This window comes from Diplotaxodon limnothrissa, linkage group LG23 (assembly GCF_057381915.1).
Source record: "Diplotaxodon limnothrissa isolate DT_005_m linkage group LG23, D_limnothrissa_male_GT1.1, whole genome shotgun sequence".
NCBI classification, from domain to species: Eukaryota; Metazoa; Chordata; class Actinopteri; order Cichliformes; family Cichlidae; genus Diplotaxodon; species Diplotaxodon limnothrissa.
Window position 1 is genome coordinate 41,419,743 of NC_140617.1, and position 17,213 is coordinate 41,436,955.

Genomic DNA, 17,213 nt, shown 5'->3' on the forward strand with positions numbered 1-17,213 from the left:
GAAACTGCATGCATGATAAAGTGGTAGAGACAGGAAGTGAGCTATTAAAAATCCTCTGCCTTTTCCTGTGCAACAGCCAACGTGCTCTATCTTCTAAATCTGACATGATGTAAATGTACACGTACGCCCACAGGGCTCCATCCTGACACAGCTTCCTTCATGTATGCCAGCTCTTGAAGGACCTTCGGCCATTATTACACGAACATGTTTTAAAAAAGGCTCCAGCCTTTCATTTATTGATAATCTCATCTCAGACGAGACTGAGATTCATGTTTAATTTAATATTATTGTCAACCTTACACAACCATCATTTATGTCTATTTTGTGGAACTTTCACCACTCTCTCTATGATTTCTACCTGCTAAAATATTTTAATATTCGGCCTAAAAAACTTGTATAATTATACGTCTGGCCTGGTGTAGTGGTTGCGTGCGCTAGGAAAGTGAACACATGGCGTCCCCATTCCATTCATATGACATTATGACACTTTTTATGTAACATGAAAATTTTTTACTGGTATAATCACCAACAATCAGATGTGGCACAGCCCTAGTGTGGACTTTAGCCTTTGTAACTTTGCCACCTTTTACATGCACAGAAGACTTTATAATAGTCTAAAGCAGGAATGTTGAACTCATTCAGAAGGTTAACTACATATTTAAAATACCTGACATACCCTAATGTGAGAAATATAATTACAGTTTCAGCAGAAGGTCTCAGTCTTTCTATGTGATGGCAACAGCATGAACACATAAGTTAGTAAAATGAAAGAAAACTTTCTCCTGTCATTAGAAAACAGTACTCTTAATTCACAAAAGTTGTCCTTCTGTATATTTTAATTTCAGGCCAATTACAAAAAGAACAACTTTTCTGCCATTTAATCTATTACTTAATTACTTTAGTGTGGTATGAACGACTATTGTGGAGGTCTTTACCAGTAGGAAAAGCTCTAAAAAATGCAAAATCTATGCCCTCCTTCACATTTTCCAAAGCTAACCAGGGTCAGACTGGAGTCTTTGTCGGGCCGATTTTGGACCTCGAGCCTTATGTTTGACAGCCTTGCTCTAAAGGAAATTAGATAAATGTACAGTCACTTTCTGGCAGAGCAGCACATATTTCACTTTGAAAGAAGATACTGTTTTAAGGCGACTTAGGAGCATGTGTGTGTTCAGTTAATGAGTGTTTTTATCACAAATTTGAATTGATTAAATTTTTTTCTCAGATTTTTTTGTATATAGAAATGAAGAGTAACGTAGCAGTAGTAGTAAAATAAAGCATGTTGAAACCCACTAAATCTGAGACTGTTCAGCGGCAGCAAGGCTGCCTTTACGTGAATTAAACTCCCCAGAGTCAAAATTTTCAGTTTGTGTGTGAGAGTGAAGCAGGGGGTCCCCCTGCTGACCCCAGTGGCATTATGTGTGTCTTTTGTGCCTGTACGATGGTGCGAGAGAAGCGGAAGAAAACAGAGGCTTCCATTTCAAAGCGTGTTTGTTTTATTTGCTTACATTTGTGTACATACTCTGCTCTTGTTTTAAAGGAACCGGGTGCCAAAATCTCAAATTACATTTAAGCTAATTTATGTCTGTTTGGTTACACGAAGAGGCTGAATCAGGAAGACAGACAGACTCCTAAAAGCTGATTAGCATTGGCCAAGAGATCCTTTTTTTACAGTGAATTTAGATCATATTACATACTGCCTGATATTCAAGACAAATATTACTGAAGCTAAATTGTACATTTAGTACAATTAAAAAGTTATAGTATAGTAATTTGATAATGATGATGATAATAATAATAATAATAATAATAATAATAATAATAATAATAATAATAATAATAGACTTCCATGTTCTCTTCCATGTTCTCAGCCAGGGGGCGGGCTGGATGCTCCAAAAGCTCCGCCTCCTGGCTGGCACAGACAGAGAGGGTGTGTGTGAGTGTGTGTGTGTGGGGGCTGTGCTGAGCAGTGACAGCTCAGTCAGCGGCTGGAGCAGAATGGACTCCCGTAACTTCCACCGAGATGTTCTCTGACAGAATATGCGGCCGTGCGTGAGCGTGTTTTAACTCTGTGTGTGTGTGTGTGTGTGTTAGAGGCGGGGAGGTGGACACACACACATGCACTCCCTAAACAAACAATGGCATTGAACAGAGTGTCTCAACTCTGCCACGAAATCACCAGACTATGGCTGCAGCTGAAGATGATGACAGGTAGAGTGTGTGTGTGTATAAATGTGTGTGATTGTCTGGTTTTGGGCAAAGTTAAGATTGTGGGAATTCTGCAGGTGTGTTTCTCTTTGTATGCATTTAGTTCTTGCTCTGTTGACTCAGTGCAGTTGTTACCTGTGCACTCTGGTATCAGAGGTAAACCTGGTGAGAAAGGAGAGTCCACTGTCCACTTAAGATCTTAGACAACAAAAAACAGACTAATGAGGGTAATAACTGACTGAGTTAGCCAATCAGACTTGATCATCATCTAGTGAAGACTGTAGCAGCACTGAAACTGAGCCAAAGCACGTGCAAGATTGCTGAAAATATGTCTAGAGTAACCTGGTGTAGACCTAAAGTGTAGTAGATCCTATCCTCTGCACACAGAGGATTTCAACATGGTGCTGCTATGGTAAATGGCAACACATTGTCTTAAAAAATGTTGCTGTTTTTCCTGAAAAGGTCATATTGATAAAACTAATGCAGAGATCAGCAGGGAAGTGAACTTTCAGAAAACAAAGAATATTGTACTAAAGGCTGTTGTTGTGGTAGAATAGAAACCTTTTTGACACATAAACCCATCAAAGTTAAGGCTGTGTGAGAGATCACTCATGTCATGAGGAGCTCGGCTGGTGAGGGTAACCCAATTTATGAATGAAGGAGATGAGTGAGCATGGTCTGACATTGATTTTTGTCTCACTGCACAAAGATGCTCTTCCTGCTAAAGGCACTATGGTCCATCAGACGGTTACATAATCAAATCTGAAGTGGACAGTGCATTTTGTCCCGAGGTCCTGTTTGTGCGTTGAAGTGAGGTGTGTGTGTGTTTATACAAGGTCTGTTTACCCACAGTTACAGTACTCAGTGGGGCACGCTGACAGCATGTTAATCACTTTCGTCCCATTAACTAACACAGTGCGTTTCCTCTTGTCAGTTGGAAGCAGCGTTGGGACAAAACGCTTTTGAGACTTTGAATGTCAACATCTCCTCCCCCTTATTTCCACCCTCTGTGCGTGTTTGCGCGCACGTCATTTGACTCCATCTCATCTATTTGGCCTTTTTTTTTTTGTTTGCTCTGTTGTGGAAAAATGGAAAACTAAAAAAAAGCCGCAGAGTTTATATGAATCCATAGAGATTTTTGGTCGAGCCTTTCATGGCCCCTCAGGTGTGTGTGCAAAGTAGTGTTTGTTTTGTGAGCCTGTTTCGTGTTGCTGTGCAGAGAGTGAGCGTGTTTGATCTGCTAGCAGATGGGCTGAAGTTATCTCACGAGCTTAGCCCGTTCATGCACGGGCAAACACACCACAGAGGTATCAACCTTTCCTTTCTTACTTTTGCCAAGTCGAGATTAGAAATCGGCAAGTCGTGACTGTGTCCCCACAAGGCCACTGATATACGTGTGTATGTCAGTGCCTTATGATCTCAGAAACAGGAAGCATTAACATCGAGTTAAAATCCAGTGTTTGCGCTGGATTTAGCAGCCGTAGCTGCTTTTTTATAAAGTTGATTTGTTTGATCCTAGAGTGGCACACACACACACACACAGCTAAATTAATCTTTCATGATCTCAGTGAGCAGGAGTTTGGGTTAATAATAAAATGCAACATATTAAGTGTATTGAATACAAGTGACACATTTGTCAGGCTAATACAGTTTCAGTCAGCCTTAGGGACCTCTTGCTGTTTAATATTGCTTAGAAGATGCACCCCGAAATCCCAAAAAGTGTGTGTGTGTGTGTGTGTGTGTGTGTGTGCGCGCGTGTGTGGTCTCATTTTAATGTGACTTTTTGGTGAATTGACAGGCTTCTGTGTGTCTTTGAATGCAACTTTCTATCTAAGCTTGCAAGCATTAGCTCATAACTTAGCACTCATTTCCATATCATTCAAATATGATCGCTTCTGACTCCAATAAAACGCCACGGTGACGGCCCGAATGCCAGACTTCAGCCTTCAACCGTAAAATGGAAGTCCATTAACAAACTGTTGATGTTCTTGTGGCTATGACCATCTGTTTTATACAGTCTCTGACTTTTTGGTAAACATTTCCCAGTCATGTAAAAAAAAAACCCTGCAACTTTGCATTTGTTATAGTTATGTTACAAGTGCTAGAAGGTACAGGTAGATAATGCATTTTAATGCGATAACAAACAAAAAAAACTGACACAAAGGCTCAGTCTGGATCCTGGACTTCCCGTGCTGTTTTAGTAGAGCCATTACTGCCTGGCAAATGGCCATCTCTTTTACATACTACACTGCAGAGCTTGTAGCCTCTTCTGACACTGCTGAAAAATACATTCTGTCATACATGTAGTGCAAACTCAAACTGTCCTGGGTCAGGAAGAAGCAGAACTAAATTTCTGCCTCTTCAGCAGGCTCTACTAAGCTTTAAAAAGCATTCTAACTTCCTCTGAAGTATCGCTGACCTTTTAATCGTGACCCACTCGGCTTCAGATCAGATTTCTTTGCTAGCCAATATCACGGCACTGGATTACTCTTCAAAGTTGACTTTCCTCTGCGAATATCAGAGTTGAAGGGCTTTCGTCAAAAGTGGAGCATTAGACACCTATAATCACATGTAAATTATACTAAAGCATTCTGCAGAGTCATACAACCTTGACTACATGGAGAAACTACACCAGAGAGGGAAAAATATCTGGAATCTGTGATGACTTAATGATGCTAAATCCATCTTGAAGTGAATCTGGCCCAGTGTTAGTGACTTTTAAGACTATTCTAAGAAATAAGGCTTACTTCCAGGGCATGATGTCAATATATTAAAAAAAAAAAAAAAAAAGTGGTGGTGTTAGCTTTTCTCTGCAACTGGAGGGTCCTTTTCAGGCAAGTAAAAACACAGGGCTATTGGATTCCTTCCTTACTGGCTGCCTCCTTCTTTTTCTCTCCTAGTATGTAATTTCCCCCCCTTTTTTTCTTCCTCCCCACTGTCTTTCACTTCTCATGTTCTTTGTTCTGTGTAGTGTAATGACTGGTAGCTATAGCCAGAGGCAACTAAAAAAGGGCTGCTGTTATATCTGCTGGTTTTGCACTCAGCTTGTGCTATTACTGTATGTTTTCTTTTTTCCTCTCTAGTGGTGGGGAGAGGAAGGGAGGAGGACCTGGATTTTAAACCCACAAAATTGCGAGTACATGCTTTGTAGTTTAGTGAGGTGCACCACAGATTTACCGACGGCTCCCAGCCCGTTTGGGAGTTTCTAGATTCTGAAATTCCCACGACGGAGCTCAAGTCTGTAGCCAAGATCAGGTAATGTTTGTCACCTGGTGGGGTTCAGGAGGGTCACATCAATTACTGAGCCACCTAGATGGCTCAATTATTCACAAATTACCTTATGGAATGGCGGGTCTGGTTCATGCTGACGCACTCAGACATTCGAGTCATTTCACACTGTTGCACTTGCTGCAAAAACAAAGGAAAGACATGGTCTGGTTGTTTTAACAGCGTGTGAGCGTAAATAGACTAAAATTACCTTTAACTAATAGGTGAATTCCTTTTCTTGTACTTGAAGGTGGTGCATGAACCCATTTGAAGCCTCAGCATTTTTTTATTTTGTATTTTTTGGAGCCAGACGTGACCATATGTGGATGAGAAGGTGGTGTGCTAATGTTAGCAGCTGGAACTAGAATACTTCCATGCTTGATTGGAAAGGAGCATCAGTGGGCCACATGGGTGCAGTTCAGTCACACACATGCTAATTAGTGCTAAGTTAACAGACTGATAAAAATAAGTTTCACTTGTCAAAGCTGATGTACATGTCCTTGATGCACCGTGCAAAAGTTGACGCTTTGCACGGTGCTTGGAGCTTCCTATTTTGGGCGCTTGCACTGAACAGCAGAAGCACATTTGCTGAATAAAGAACGATTCTGCACAAACTTGTCTTGACGTCAGCAGGCAATAAAGGGCTGCATTCACTTGTGTAACACAAATCAATATTATTATTGTTTCATTAAAACGCTTAATGCTGCCTGAAAGGGTACGTGTGTGTATTCATTTGCAGATTTTTGCGCACTTTGCTTCCGCGCAGAGTGGGAACCATGCCTGAGAGGGATTGTGTGTCCGTGTGTGTGTTGTGATGGCAGCGCAGACTGTAGACAGAGGGACAGTAGTGTGTTGTTTTGCTGAGATGATGATGCCACCATCTATTCAGTAGATTGGGGCTCGCTGCCAGTGACCGAGTAAAGCCTAAAGCTATTGTTCTGGATTTCTAACGCAGTGGACTGGACTCAGAGGACATCGCTTTCGTCTTCTTGGCCTTTTTAAGTTGAAGATTTAATCTTAATCTTTCGCCAAGAAAAAGCTTGTAAAATGTACATTTGGTGATTTAAGGTGGTTTCAAGCGATTGGTTTGGAGAGTAGGTAAAAAATAAATCCAGAAATTGATATATTATGTTTTCACCACCAGTGAAACTATTTTTTCTTTACACTTCTAAATATAAATAACTTGTACACAAATCCAGTCGTAATAACCTTTTACAGCCAAATGAAACAGTTGCAAACCTGAAACATGATATATCGGACCACCTGTGTCTGTAGGGTCTCCTTGGCAGGGCGTGGAGGTCCTGGAAAACACACTTGGATAGGCATGTTGTTCAGCATTGGTAAATGTAAATAATAAGTAATAATTCACCTGGACTCTATTCAGTGAAACCTAGGTGCTCCAGCTGACTGAACACTTACAGCTGTAGCTTCAGACATCAAATAAGAACATGTTTTTCGACCTGCTAATCTTTCTTGAGCCCCTGTAGTTGAAGCTGTGGGTGTGGGGATGGGCACCAAATTCACATGCATTCCAGATCACTGTTGGCCCTGTGACCCAGTTGTTTGGCACGGTGTGTGCATGCCAGCCCTTATCCTGTGTGTGTGTGTGTGTGTGTGTGTGTGTGTGTGTGTGTGTGTGGTAGAAGCACCACAGCAGTGACAGATGGAGCGTTGGTAAACCCGGACTATAATGCCAGATAATAAAGCTTGGATTCCCTCACATGCACACACACACATACACAGCTGCAGAATGGTTGTGTTGCTTCTCAGCATGTAACTCACACAAATGTGCACACAACTGGCCATCTCTCTGAGCTGGTATTTAACACCAATGCAACAACTTTTAGCCCTGCATGCCACGCCCTCACCGGATTCCCCTACCTAGTGCCTTCGAGTCTACATTCCAAGTCGGTCCTTTTCCATTTGGTGCATACCATAGCAGCAGATGCAGAGCTTAAGGTCTCAGTGACGCGCCTGAGTGCTGGTGGACATGTGTCTCAGTGAAATTCATCCTGTCTGCTTCAGGTTTTCCATCAGTTTGATCCTTTTACAATCTAAATGATTAATTTTGTGTTAAGAATCTAAATCAAGTATCACTGGTCCATGGTTGAGTTCTTTCTCTTGTTGCGACCATAAACACGTAATCTAAAATGTACTAAAAGTTATAAACTGCATACTAGAAGAAGGTTAAAATGGGGTTAACAACATCTATAGATTGCAGCATCAACAACCAATCATTTACCAGTTTATCTGTAATGATGAGGGCAGCACAGAATTGGCGCAGGCTGAGATTTGAGCCCTAACAAAACACAGGCACAACATTAGGGGGAACAAAAGGTTTAAATGTTGCATTTTAAGCGGGACTTATAGCCATCAGTGGACCGTAATAATACTTCTCCATTTGCTTATGTCTTGTTGTGTCTATCTAAGGTTCTCTCTGTGTGTTGTGCACCTCTGTGTCCAACCACATCCTGGCTGTTTTTGTTTGCACGGTCCTCAGCGAGGGTCATGTCTATGCACTTGTGTGTATTGTCACGTGTGTTTGACTGCACTCCAGTCAGCTATCTGGCTTCCTGCGGCTTTGAGCTTTGACCAGCCATCGATGCTGGCAGCCGTCAACAAGCAGAGAACAGCTGGCTGCCGTCTTTGAACCGACAATGTGTGTTTAGTGATGAAAACCTGTAGGAGCATGACTGCAGAACAAAGGAACAGGATGTGTGTGTCCATCTGGGTGATGGTAATACAATGTATTGGTGACAACAGTCTGGCTTTTATAGGACTTAATTGGGCTGCTGCCTTTCATTCTCCTCAGAGTTGGGGTGACATGTTAATCCTGAGAATCATTTCTCATATGACAGACAAATAAACATTTATCTTAATATGACATTGCGAACTTCCCCACACAGTAAATACAGTAAGCATAAAAGGAAGCTAAAGTTCAAACTCATGTGACAGTCTTCTTACTCGCATGTACTCTCTTCCTTTTTTAAAATATACTCCAATATATTTAGACTTTGCTGCCAACTGTGTCTGCTTTTTTTGCTTTTGATTTGCACATCTGCAATAACCGCAATAACTCTGTAGCAACAGCAACATTAATTCTTATAACAACAACAGTTTTACGGTTTTCATTGTGAGGTAAATGCTCTACAATAATACAGAGAACTCCAACAATCATCACCTACGGGCATGCATGTAGTGACTGGGCGAAGAAACCAAAACCCCTTTTGGTTGGGGCTCAATAACCTCAGTTTTATCTGAATTTAGGAGCAGGAGTTCAGGGGTCATGTAGGTCTTTGTCTTTAAGGCAGTCCTGCAGTTTAATTAATCGTTGCGTGTCATCTGGCTTCGTTGAAAGATAAAATTGGGTGTCATCTGCATAGCACTGAAAATGCATGATGCCTTGTAATAATATTGCCTAAGCGAAGCATGTATAATGCAGATAGAACTGGTCCCAGGACAGAAACCTGTGGAACTGACAGAGCTGCCATCAAGGAGAACAAAACTATATGAACAAATGTAAAAGAAAGTTAATAGCTGTGATTTGAAAACATAAGCTGCGGCATGTGCAGCAGGTCAGTGCTGAAGCCGCAACTTTGCAGAATGTTTGACGTTTGAATAATATTCACGTCAGTGTTCTCCTCCCAACACTGGGCTGTTTACAACCTTTCAGATCACGAGACTCCACATCATCTGTAGTGTGATGGTGATGAGAACATGCTCAACATCGCATAATGTTGGATGCTGTGTGTTTTATGGTTTTAAACTGTGGCGCTCCTCCTGACCCTCTGCCACAGAGAGATCACATCCACGGTATCGGCTAGCACCAGGCCAACACATTAAATATGTAGGCATGTGTAAAGAAACCCTGTCCTCCATATCATCTTATTGAGACGAGAGCACCTCTACAGTTTTTGTTTTTTCCCCCAACTGCTTCCTTTTCCCTCTTTTCACCCCTTTAAATCCAGGTCTTTTCCTCCCTCATATATACAACCAAGAATACAGCTGGAGACATTTAGGAGTGTGAAATGATCCGATTTAGTAGACCGCAGCTGCAGCTGCATATTAATCCTGAAATGATGCGTTCATGCAGCACATATGTCTTCATCCGAGTTGTACTTAACATTAACTTAAAAGTTATTTTAACTGCTGAATAGAGCCCTTTAGAAATACAATACACTTGATAAAAGTTAATAATGGTGTAATATTTTCCTAATGCATAAGATTGCTGGGATACATATTATTTGTCCTTCAGATAAGCCCCTGAGAAAAGGATGAATGAATTTGGGAAGGGGTGTCAGAGGCCTGGGGGGAAGGGTATAAGGAGGGGGTGGGGCATTCTTTCGAGGCCCCCCATAATCACTATTTGTGTTTGGCTGCCTTGTCCCACTTCCAGTGTGTGTGTGTTGTTTGGTGGGTAAAAGGGTTTCGCTCGCAGCCTCGCCACTATAGTTTGATTTCATTCATTCCACTGAGGACAAAGCGAGCCGTTTGAGAGTTTCAGCAGCAGTGAAAAGCTGCCCGACGCCTGAATGTCTGATATATCTGCACCATTCACCCATATAGTTCACAAACCATGAGCACTGTGCAGGTTATTTCAGCTAAATGAAATTGTTCTCTACAAATGTTCTTACATTTTCATAAAAATATGATGTTCAATTGGGGGAGGAAAGAAATGTCTTACAAAGTAGATTTTTGCATGCAGCAGGAAACTATTTCAAGCATTTAAAAATGCATCTTCTTAGTTGGACGATCACTTACTGATGCTTTCACAGCTACTTTACTGACTTGTATTTAACACTAACAGCTGCAAGTACTCATCCTAAGGCATGGCTAATGTAGGAAATGACCGACTAAAGGAGCTTTAACTCCATCTGGTTGAAATGGCAAATCCATCCATGAACTGGACACACTGTGACATGAAGTATTGCAAATCGCATGATCGCATCGCTTGAGATTTAGTCTGAGAGTTGGTTTTATTTTGAAATAAAACCAACTCTCTTGCTGTAAGGTCAAAGATGCGGACACTTGCACGCTTAAAGTATATTCAGAGTCAGAGAGCGCTGCACATGTCTTGCTGTTAGTCGGAGCTTGGGCCTTAGCCAGAGCTTACTGCCTGACACATTGAACTGACAGCTGGCCCAGTGATCCCACAACACTCAAACACACACTCTGACATATGACAACACACTTGCTCACACACAGTCTGCCTCCTATACTGTATATCATATACAAATAAAACATTTCCTTTTGGATCCCCACCTCATTATCTCCTTTGTCCTTCCAGAAAACAAATTGTTCTTCATTCAGCACTCATTGCTTTGCTCAAAGGCACCATGAACTCAGATTTTAAAGCACGCCCCCTTCCTCTTTGTCTCTGCTGTAGTAGAAGCTAATTACATACAGTTTCTGGGGTTTTTTTGTGTTAAATTACAGAGTGGTTGATTTTTGCTGGAAGCTCTGTGGTCGGTTTGAGTCTAATAAGTGGACCTGGATTAGTGCCAAGTCAACCATCTCTCTTTTTCCACTCTTAGACCGTTTACTTTTATCTTCCTCTGTCCTTTTTTTAAGCCATTTCTTCTTCTGTCTTGAACCCAGTCACTGCTCCGATTCTCCTCTTGTTTGGTTGTTTTTTCTGCAATAATCACTGCTTTTTTTTTTTTGGATAATCTCCTAAAATCTGTAAAGCTTTACCTCTGACTTTACCAAAGTGTGAGTGAGTTATTGCTGTACACCCCCAGGACACCATGTTCCTTCCTGACCAGAGCTACTTACAGTATACTTTGTTTTACTTCTTTAATAATTTTTAAAGCAAGTTCCAAGAGCATCTCAAACATCCTGTGAACAGCTGCTCATACTGTAACATATGTTGACTTCACAAAAAACATGAGACGTACAATCTGTAGTATGAGTCACTGTCTAGCCAATCGTACGCTGACACAATGTATGTAGCATTACTGAAGCTTTAAGCTCTTAATCCCAGGGGGTTGCTGCATCATATGGAGCTGCTGCATAGACCGACGGTGCCACAGATTAAAGAAGGAAATGACCAACAAACATCAGCATGCGCACAGTTTTTACAGGTAGTCTGAGGATATTTGTGACGAAGAATGCCAATTATGTGATCACCTGCAGTGCTTTAGTCTGGTATGAGTGGATTGCTTTGTTCTCCAGTGTGGTCATTCTGTCTTATTTTCCCACAGACTAAAGGTTTCATGCTGTTACAGACTGTTTTTAGTTGTTTGGCTCAAGTGACTCACAAGTCCTGGTTTATGACTGCCTGATAACATCGCTGATGGCCTCAGCTGCACTTTGTGTTTACCATAAAATGACGCATTCACACTTTGGTAATTAACAATAGACTCGCTGAACATATCGTTGTGCGTTAACATCTTTAATAACTACAGGATTAGATTTAGAGATTTAAAGAGGGAGCAAGTAAGGCACATCTCAGAGAAATAAAGTCTAAGAAGAGAGAGTGTTAGTTTGTATAACTCTGCGTCCAGTTCACATGTCTGACACATGTCTGATTGGCTGACAGTGTTACAGTTAGATTAGCTAGCCCTTAATAGCTTTTTGGACTGTCTATTGACAGTTCTAATGTGATATCAGATGCACATTGCTTAAGAGTTGTGTGCCATATTGGATGTGATAGAACCACTGGTTGCCTTGGGAGGCTGGCGAGTGGTTCCTGCAGTTTGCCGGCTCTTGCTGGGTGAAATCAGTTGCAGAGAAGGTGCTTAACCAAAAACCTTCTAGTAATTGCTTTGATAGCTAGCACATTGTTGTGGCTAGCTATCAAACTACGGTGGCCCGTAGTTTGTCAGTTTTTTTGTTTTTCATGTTTCATGCTGCAAACAACTTGCTAACTACTAGATAAGTAGTAGTAAAAGTTGAAGTTGTGCTTCCAGTGTTTCGAAAGGGCAGCTTTTACCATCAGGGAGGGCAGCAGGCCAGTGTTTGTAGACAAGTCTGTCACTTCCATTTACACTATGACCACAGCAGAAAATAAAAAGAGAGTGTGTTGTTGTCTATGGTTAGCTTGTGATTGTGAATTGGAGACATCCACACTGTTAACCTCATGGTGGCCTATTTCCATCTTTTATATGCAGTTTGTTATCAGAGAGAAAAGTGGAGCTTTTAAACCTCATCCATCAGGACACTTTCACCACAAAGCTTATCCTAGATGAGATTAAAACAGTGACTCTTCTAAAGATCCTATAATCAGTCTGGTGTTGCAATTTTTGGGTCGATGGTCCCTTTATAAAAATGTGAACAGTTTGTTTGGGTTGCACTTGGATGGTAATTAATGCATCTCACTGCCAGTCCACACCATACTGCTAGTAAACCTTGCCACACTTTGCTCACACCAGCCGCGGTGCCAGCATTTGTCTGCACACACTCAGAGACACACACACACACACACGTAGCGATGCTCCATCATACACACTTAGATGACATTATAAATTCTCAGTTTTCATTCACAGATGCACACATGATCGGACACAGTTAACAATCCAATCCCTGTTTTTGGCATACATGGCTCACACATGGCAGCCAAATCAGAGGGGGGAGAGTGCTTTTTCTCTATCTCTCTGTCTCTACATGTCTCAAAGGGCTAAATGAGATTACTGTAATCCAGCCTGACCACAGGACAGAGGAAATCCAAATGGTGTTTACTTCATCTCCAGTCTACATTACTTTTACCCTTTTTTACTCTTTCTCCTTTTTGGATTTTCTCATTTTACTCCCTCCTTTTTTCATGTGCCCTGCCCTCTTTATTTCGCCCTACTTCCCATGCTCCTCCCCTTTTACACCTTCCACATATTTATATATAAACACACTTTAAAAAAAAAAAAAAGTTCAGCTGTTGGTTATATTGGCAAAAGAGTTGACAGTGGATTTTGGTTTGGAGACTTTGTTTTCTAACATACTGTTTTCTGTTTCTTTGTTTAGATGACATCGTGCAAAAGGATGATACTCCTATGTATGCAGCACAAATCGGCTCTGAACTCCAGAAACAGTTTGCCATCCTGCCAGGTTGGTTTGATATTATACACATGCACAAAGTGGCAGTTAATTATTTCAAGACATACATAACTTTCTCCTCCTTTTGATATGTAAAGAACATGCGAGTAAACCCGGCTCTTTGAATCAGCTTATCCATGTCAGTGACTTAGTGGTGAAACTCATGATGAACGAGTGACCCCAGAGAGATCTCGGTGTCTTTCCAAATGTGCAGCATGGATTAGATTAAACTGGACAATTGAGTTGCTAACAAACACATTCATGTGTGTGAACAGGGGAATTTATGTCGGGGCAGAGCTAATGGGGGTTATAAACATAGCGCAATTGGCCCAACTCTTTAGAATCTAATTATATCTTTGTGTCTGTGTAGCTCAGTGAAACGCAGTCCTCTCTCTACTTGCGCTCTTCTATGTAACAAAACTGTTGGTGCAATTAAAAAAATATATAAATGTCTCTGGCAGCAAAAACACTTCCAGGACGTGAAGGCGGATTTGTCCAGCAGAGTCCAAAAATAGTTCCGCTCATACTTACATGACAGCCAAAGCGACACTTTGTGAAAGGCTTTTAACCTTTTGATAATTTATTTGCTTCTGTTTGTGTAGTTACCAATATTTTAACTCATAAAATAAAAAAAATAAAAGTTTAAATAATTTTGATTTCATTGAAGCGTAATACCTTAAGGGTTTTGCTTTGCGCTGCAGATATATTTGGACCTTTCTGTGTCTGCAAAGCTATAAACTATATGTGGGACTAATTTACTATCCTTCACACTCTGGGAAAATGTTGATGCAGCACTAACAAAATTATTGTGACCGTGTGCAATGAACTATATTATTGTCTTTGAAATTGGGACAACAATTGGGCTTCGAAGATGGGAACAAGGTCTGTGTCTACTTGCAGTCAGTTTCCATGTTGAAAGGAACTTTGTTCCATCAAGACGATGCTATCTGATGGAGTCAGGTAGAATGGGGTCTGTGGCAATATGGCATTAACTATGATTGATTTGCAGAAATTGCAAGTCTGTGGCTACAGAAATTCGGAAATTCTTCCACAAATAGTGACATAGTTCCTGCAAAATAGTTGTTTAACTATAAAATGACTCAGGCGCTCTGCAACCTTGCTCTTATACCAGAATACAACCAGCTGAGTTGAGTCCTCTGTTGCAAAGACACGTGACACTAGCAGTATGTTGACTTTTTTTTGTTTATAAATTAGATGACAGTTATGTGCAAACCTTGATCTGTCTGTCTGAGAGTGATTGCAGTGTTTCTAAATCAGACTGCAATTGCTTGGCGACAAGTTGCCTTGTGTAATCAAGCTCAACTTTGTAAACAGTTGTGTGCAACTCAAAGTAAAGAAATTCAATGCAATTTTGTCTTGTTATTTTTTTTCCCTGATTGCAAAAAGGTTGTCGTCATATTTTTACTCTAGTATGGAGGTGGTTTTCAGGTGTTTACTTAAAAAAAACAAAAACAAAAACAAACAAAGCAGGCATGGCAGGAAAGAACTGCTAAGAGAAGGAAAAAAAAAGGGGGGGGGGGGGGGTGAACAAAAATATTCTCATTCATTACAAATCAGACTCATGAAAAACACAAAAATAACCAGGAGCTGGGAGAGAGAGAGAGAGAGAGCAACGGCCCACAAAAACGTATGCATCACATGGTACCTGCCCCAAACAAAGGAAAAACAAAAAATCCCAACATGACCAAAAAAACTCATTTGAGACAACATGATGGAGTAGTGTACAAATCCACATGAAAATGCAGTGAAACTCTAGGGGCAGATTCAACCAGAATAAAGAAAAAGAGTTCTGATCCCAGCTGGTCCTGGACCCCTCTGTGGGACCCCAATGTGGGAAAAACTTGTCAGTTACTGATGATAGGTTGGCCCAGATAGAAGCCATGCAGGCAATCATAACCAACCACTCACACAAAATGCACACAAAGCAACATGAAACAAACATGTCAGCACAGAAACCTACTCTTAGAGCTCTGTATTGGGTTACCATGACGATACTGCCTGACCAGTGACGGCATGTGAATAATTCATCGCCCCAATGTTCTGCTTTGAAACTTGACCTGCCAACCAAAGAGAAGTGTGTGTGTGTGTGTGTGTGTGTGTGTGTGTGTGTGTGTGTGTGTGTGTGTGAGGTCCTGCTTATTTTTATAAATGTGATTTTTGCTCTGTCTCTCCTCAGCCAGAGGCGTGGTAAACAATCACATTAAGGCTCCTCTTAATGCCTTTCTTTCATTCTGAATTAGATCCAAAATGAATTTGCATGACTTTCCAATTATGGAAACAGGACTGTATGTAATTTATGATTTTTACCCTGCTGCACTTTATCAAGCAAGAAGTGGGTTTATTTGTGTCTGAGTGTATTTATATAAAGGAGGAAAAGTAGGGCACAAATGAACCATTACAACATAACTTTCAAGTTTTCAATCCAGCTGTCATCAAATCAATTAAAAGCATTGACAACACCAGGTGGACACCGTGCCTGACATTTCTGTGATTCCTGTCTGTCTCCAGGGGGGCGAGGGATGAATGGAAGCCCCGTCATCGTCTTCCCAGAATTCCCAACTTTCAGCGAGCTAGAAGAGGAGGAGCTCCAAAATGTCCTCAGCTACCTCACGAGTGTCCCCAGGTGAGTGTCTCTCACCCCTCCTCTCACACATGTGCTGTGCTAACAGAGCTTGAGGTGTAATACCAGGCGGAGCCAACAGATGCCAGCACAACACCAAAGGCCTGACTCGAGGAGAAGTGACACAAAAGACACAAAGGTTTAGAGAAGAATGGAAGACTAAAGAATAAGTCACTGATAACTGGCAAATCAAAAATTGAAACTGTACTCTTTGATGTGCATATACAAACAGAATTTTTGTTACAATGTTAAAACATTGCTCATATGAATTCATATAGTAGAACTTAGGCCTGATGAAAGGTTTTGTATTTATAGTTTTTGTATATTTCTGCAGTGGAGGTTTGTTTTCCTAACTAGAATATTTTTTTTATTTATCTGTTCTCATTACTCCTCTGTCCTCCTTCTTTATGCTCCCTCTGCCCCTCCATCCTCTCACCTCCCCTCCCTTCCTTTCACCTTTCCTTTAGTGCTGAGCGCAGCACTCTCATCAAGCACAGACATGCTCTCACACACATAATTAAAGGAGAAAGGAAGATGCAGCTGTATATCTATCTGTGTGTGTGTGTGTGTGTGTGCGCATATGTTTGTGTGTGTGTCATGGCGGCCATTCAGTGGATCATCACCTTTCATATAACAGACACACACTCATACCCCTCCCTCTCTGCCCACCAGCTATTTTGCACCCTGCTGCCAATCGGCTGAGCTCCCGGGTATCCGATTGGCTCTGAGCGGCAGAGCTCGGCTTTAATTGGCTGAGGGTGGGACGCGGGTGGTGGAGGAGCAGAGAGAGAGGCAAAAGGAGGAGGGAGATGCTCTGTGAGGATGTGAACGGTCACCTCGCTCCATCCGCGAGCTGCAAGAAGATGATTGTGGATGCACCGACTGGACATTGACATCAGCCGAATAGGAGAGAACTGAGGAAGACTGGACTATATTTGGATGATGACATTGGATTATTGAGGATTTTTGTTAGATTTCTTTTTCTTTGGGCTCTGGAATATCAAAGATTTTCTTCGCCCGGCTTTTTCATTTATGTGGATTGAATCTATTTAGCAGTAGCGATGGACTGAGG

At 41.4% G+C, this 17,213-nt stretch overlaps 1 protein-coding gene across 4 annotated transcripts in view; it reads left to right on the plus strand.

Annotated features, from left to right (window-relative positions):
• Positions 1 to 17,213, plus strand: part of mcf2la (mcf.2 cell line derived transforming sequence-like a) — a 47,221-nt gene that overhangs the window by 7,516 nt on the left and 22,492 nt on the right. For 2 of the 4 annotated variants that reach the window (XM_085348711.1, XM_085348709.1), the window contains exons 1-3: positions 1,977 to 2,208; positions 13,429 to 13,512; positions 16,030 to 16,144. In XM_085348711.1, coding sequence (XP_085204837.1) covers positions 2,136 to 2,208; positions 13,429 to 13,512; positions 16,030 to 16,144 — 272 coding nt within the window. In that variant the 5' untranslated portion in view covers positions 1,977 to 2,135. Of the gene's footprint in view, positions 1 to 1,976; positions 2,209 to 13,428; positions 13,513 to 16,029; positions 16,145 to 17,213 lie in introns of those variants that run through there. The other 2 variants (XM_085348710.1, XM_085348712.1) reach the window with 1 other exon arrangement.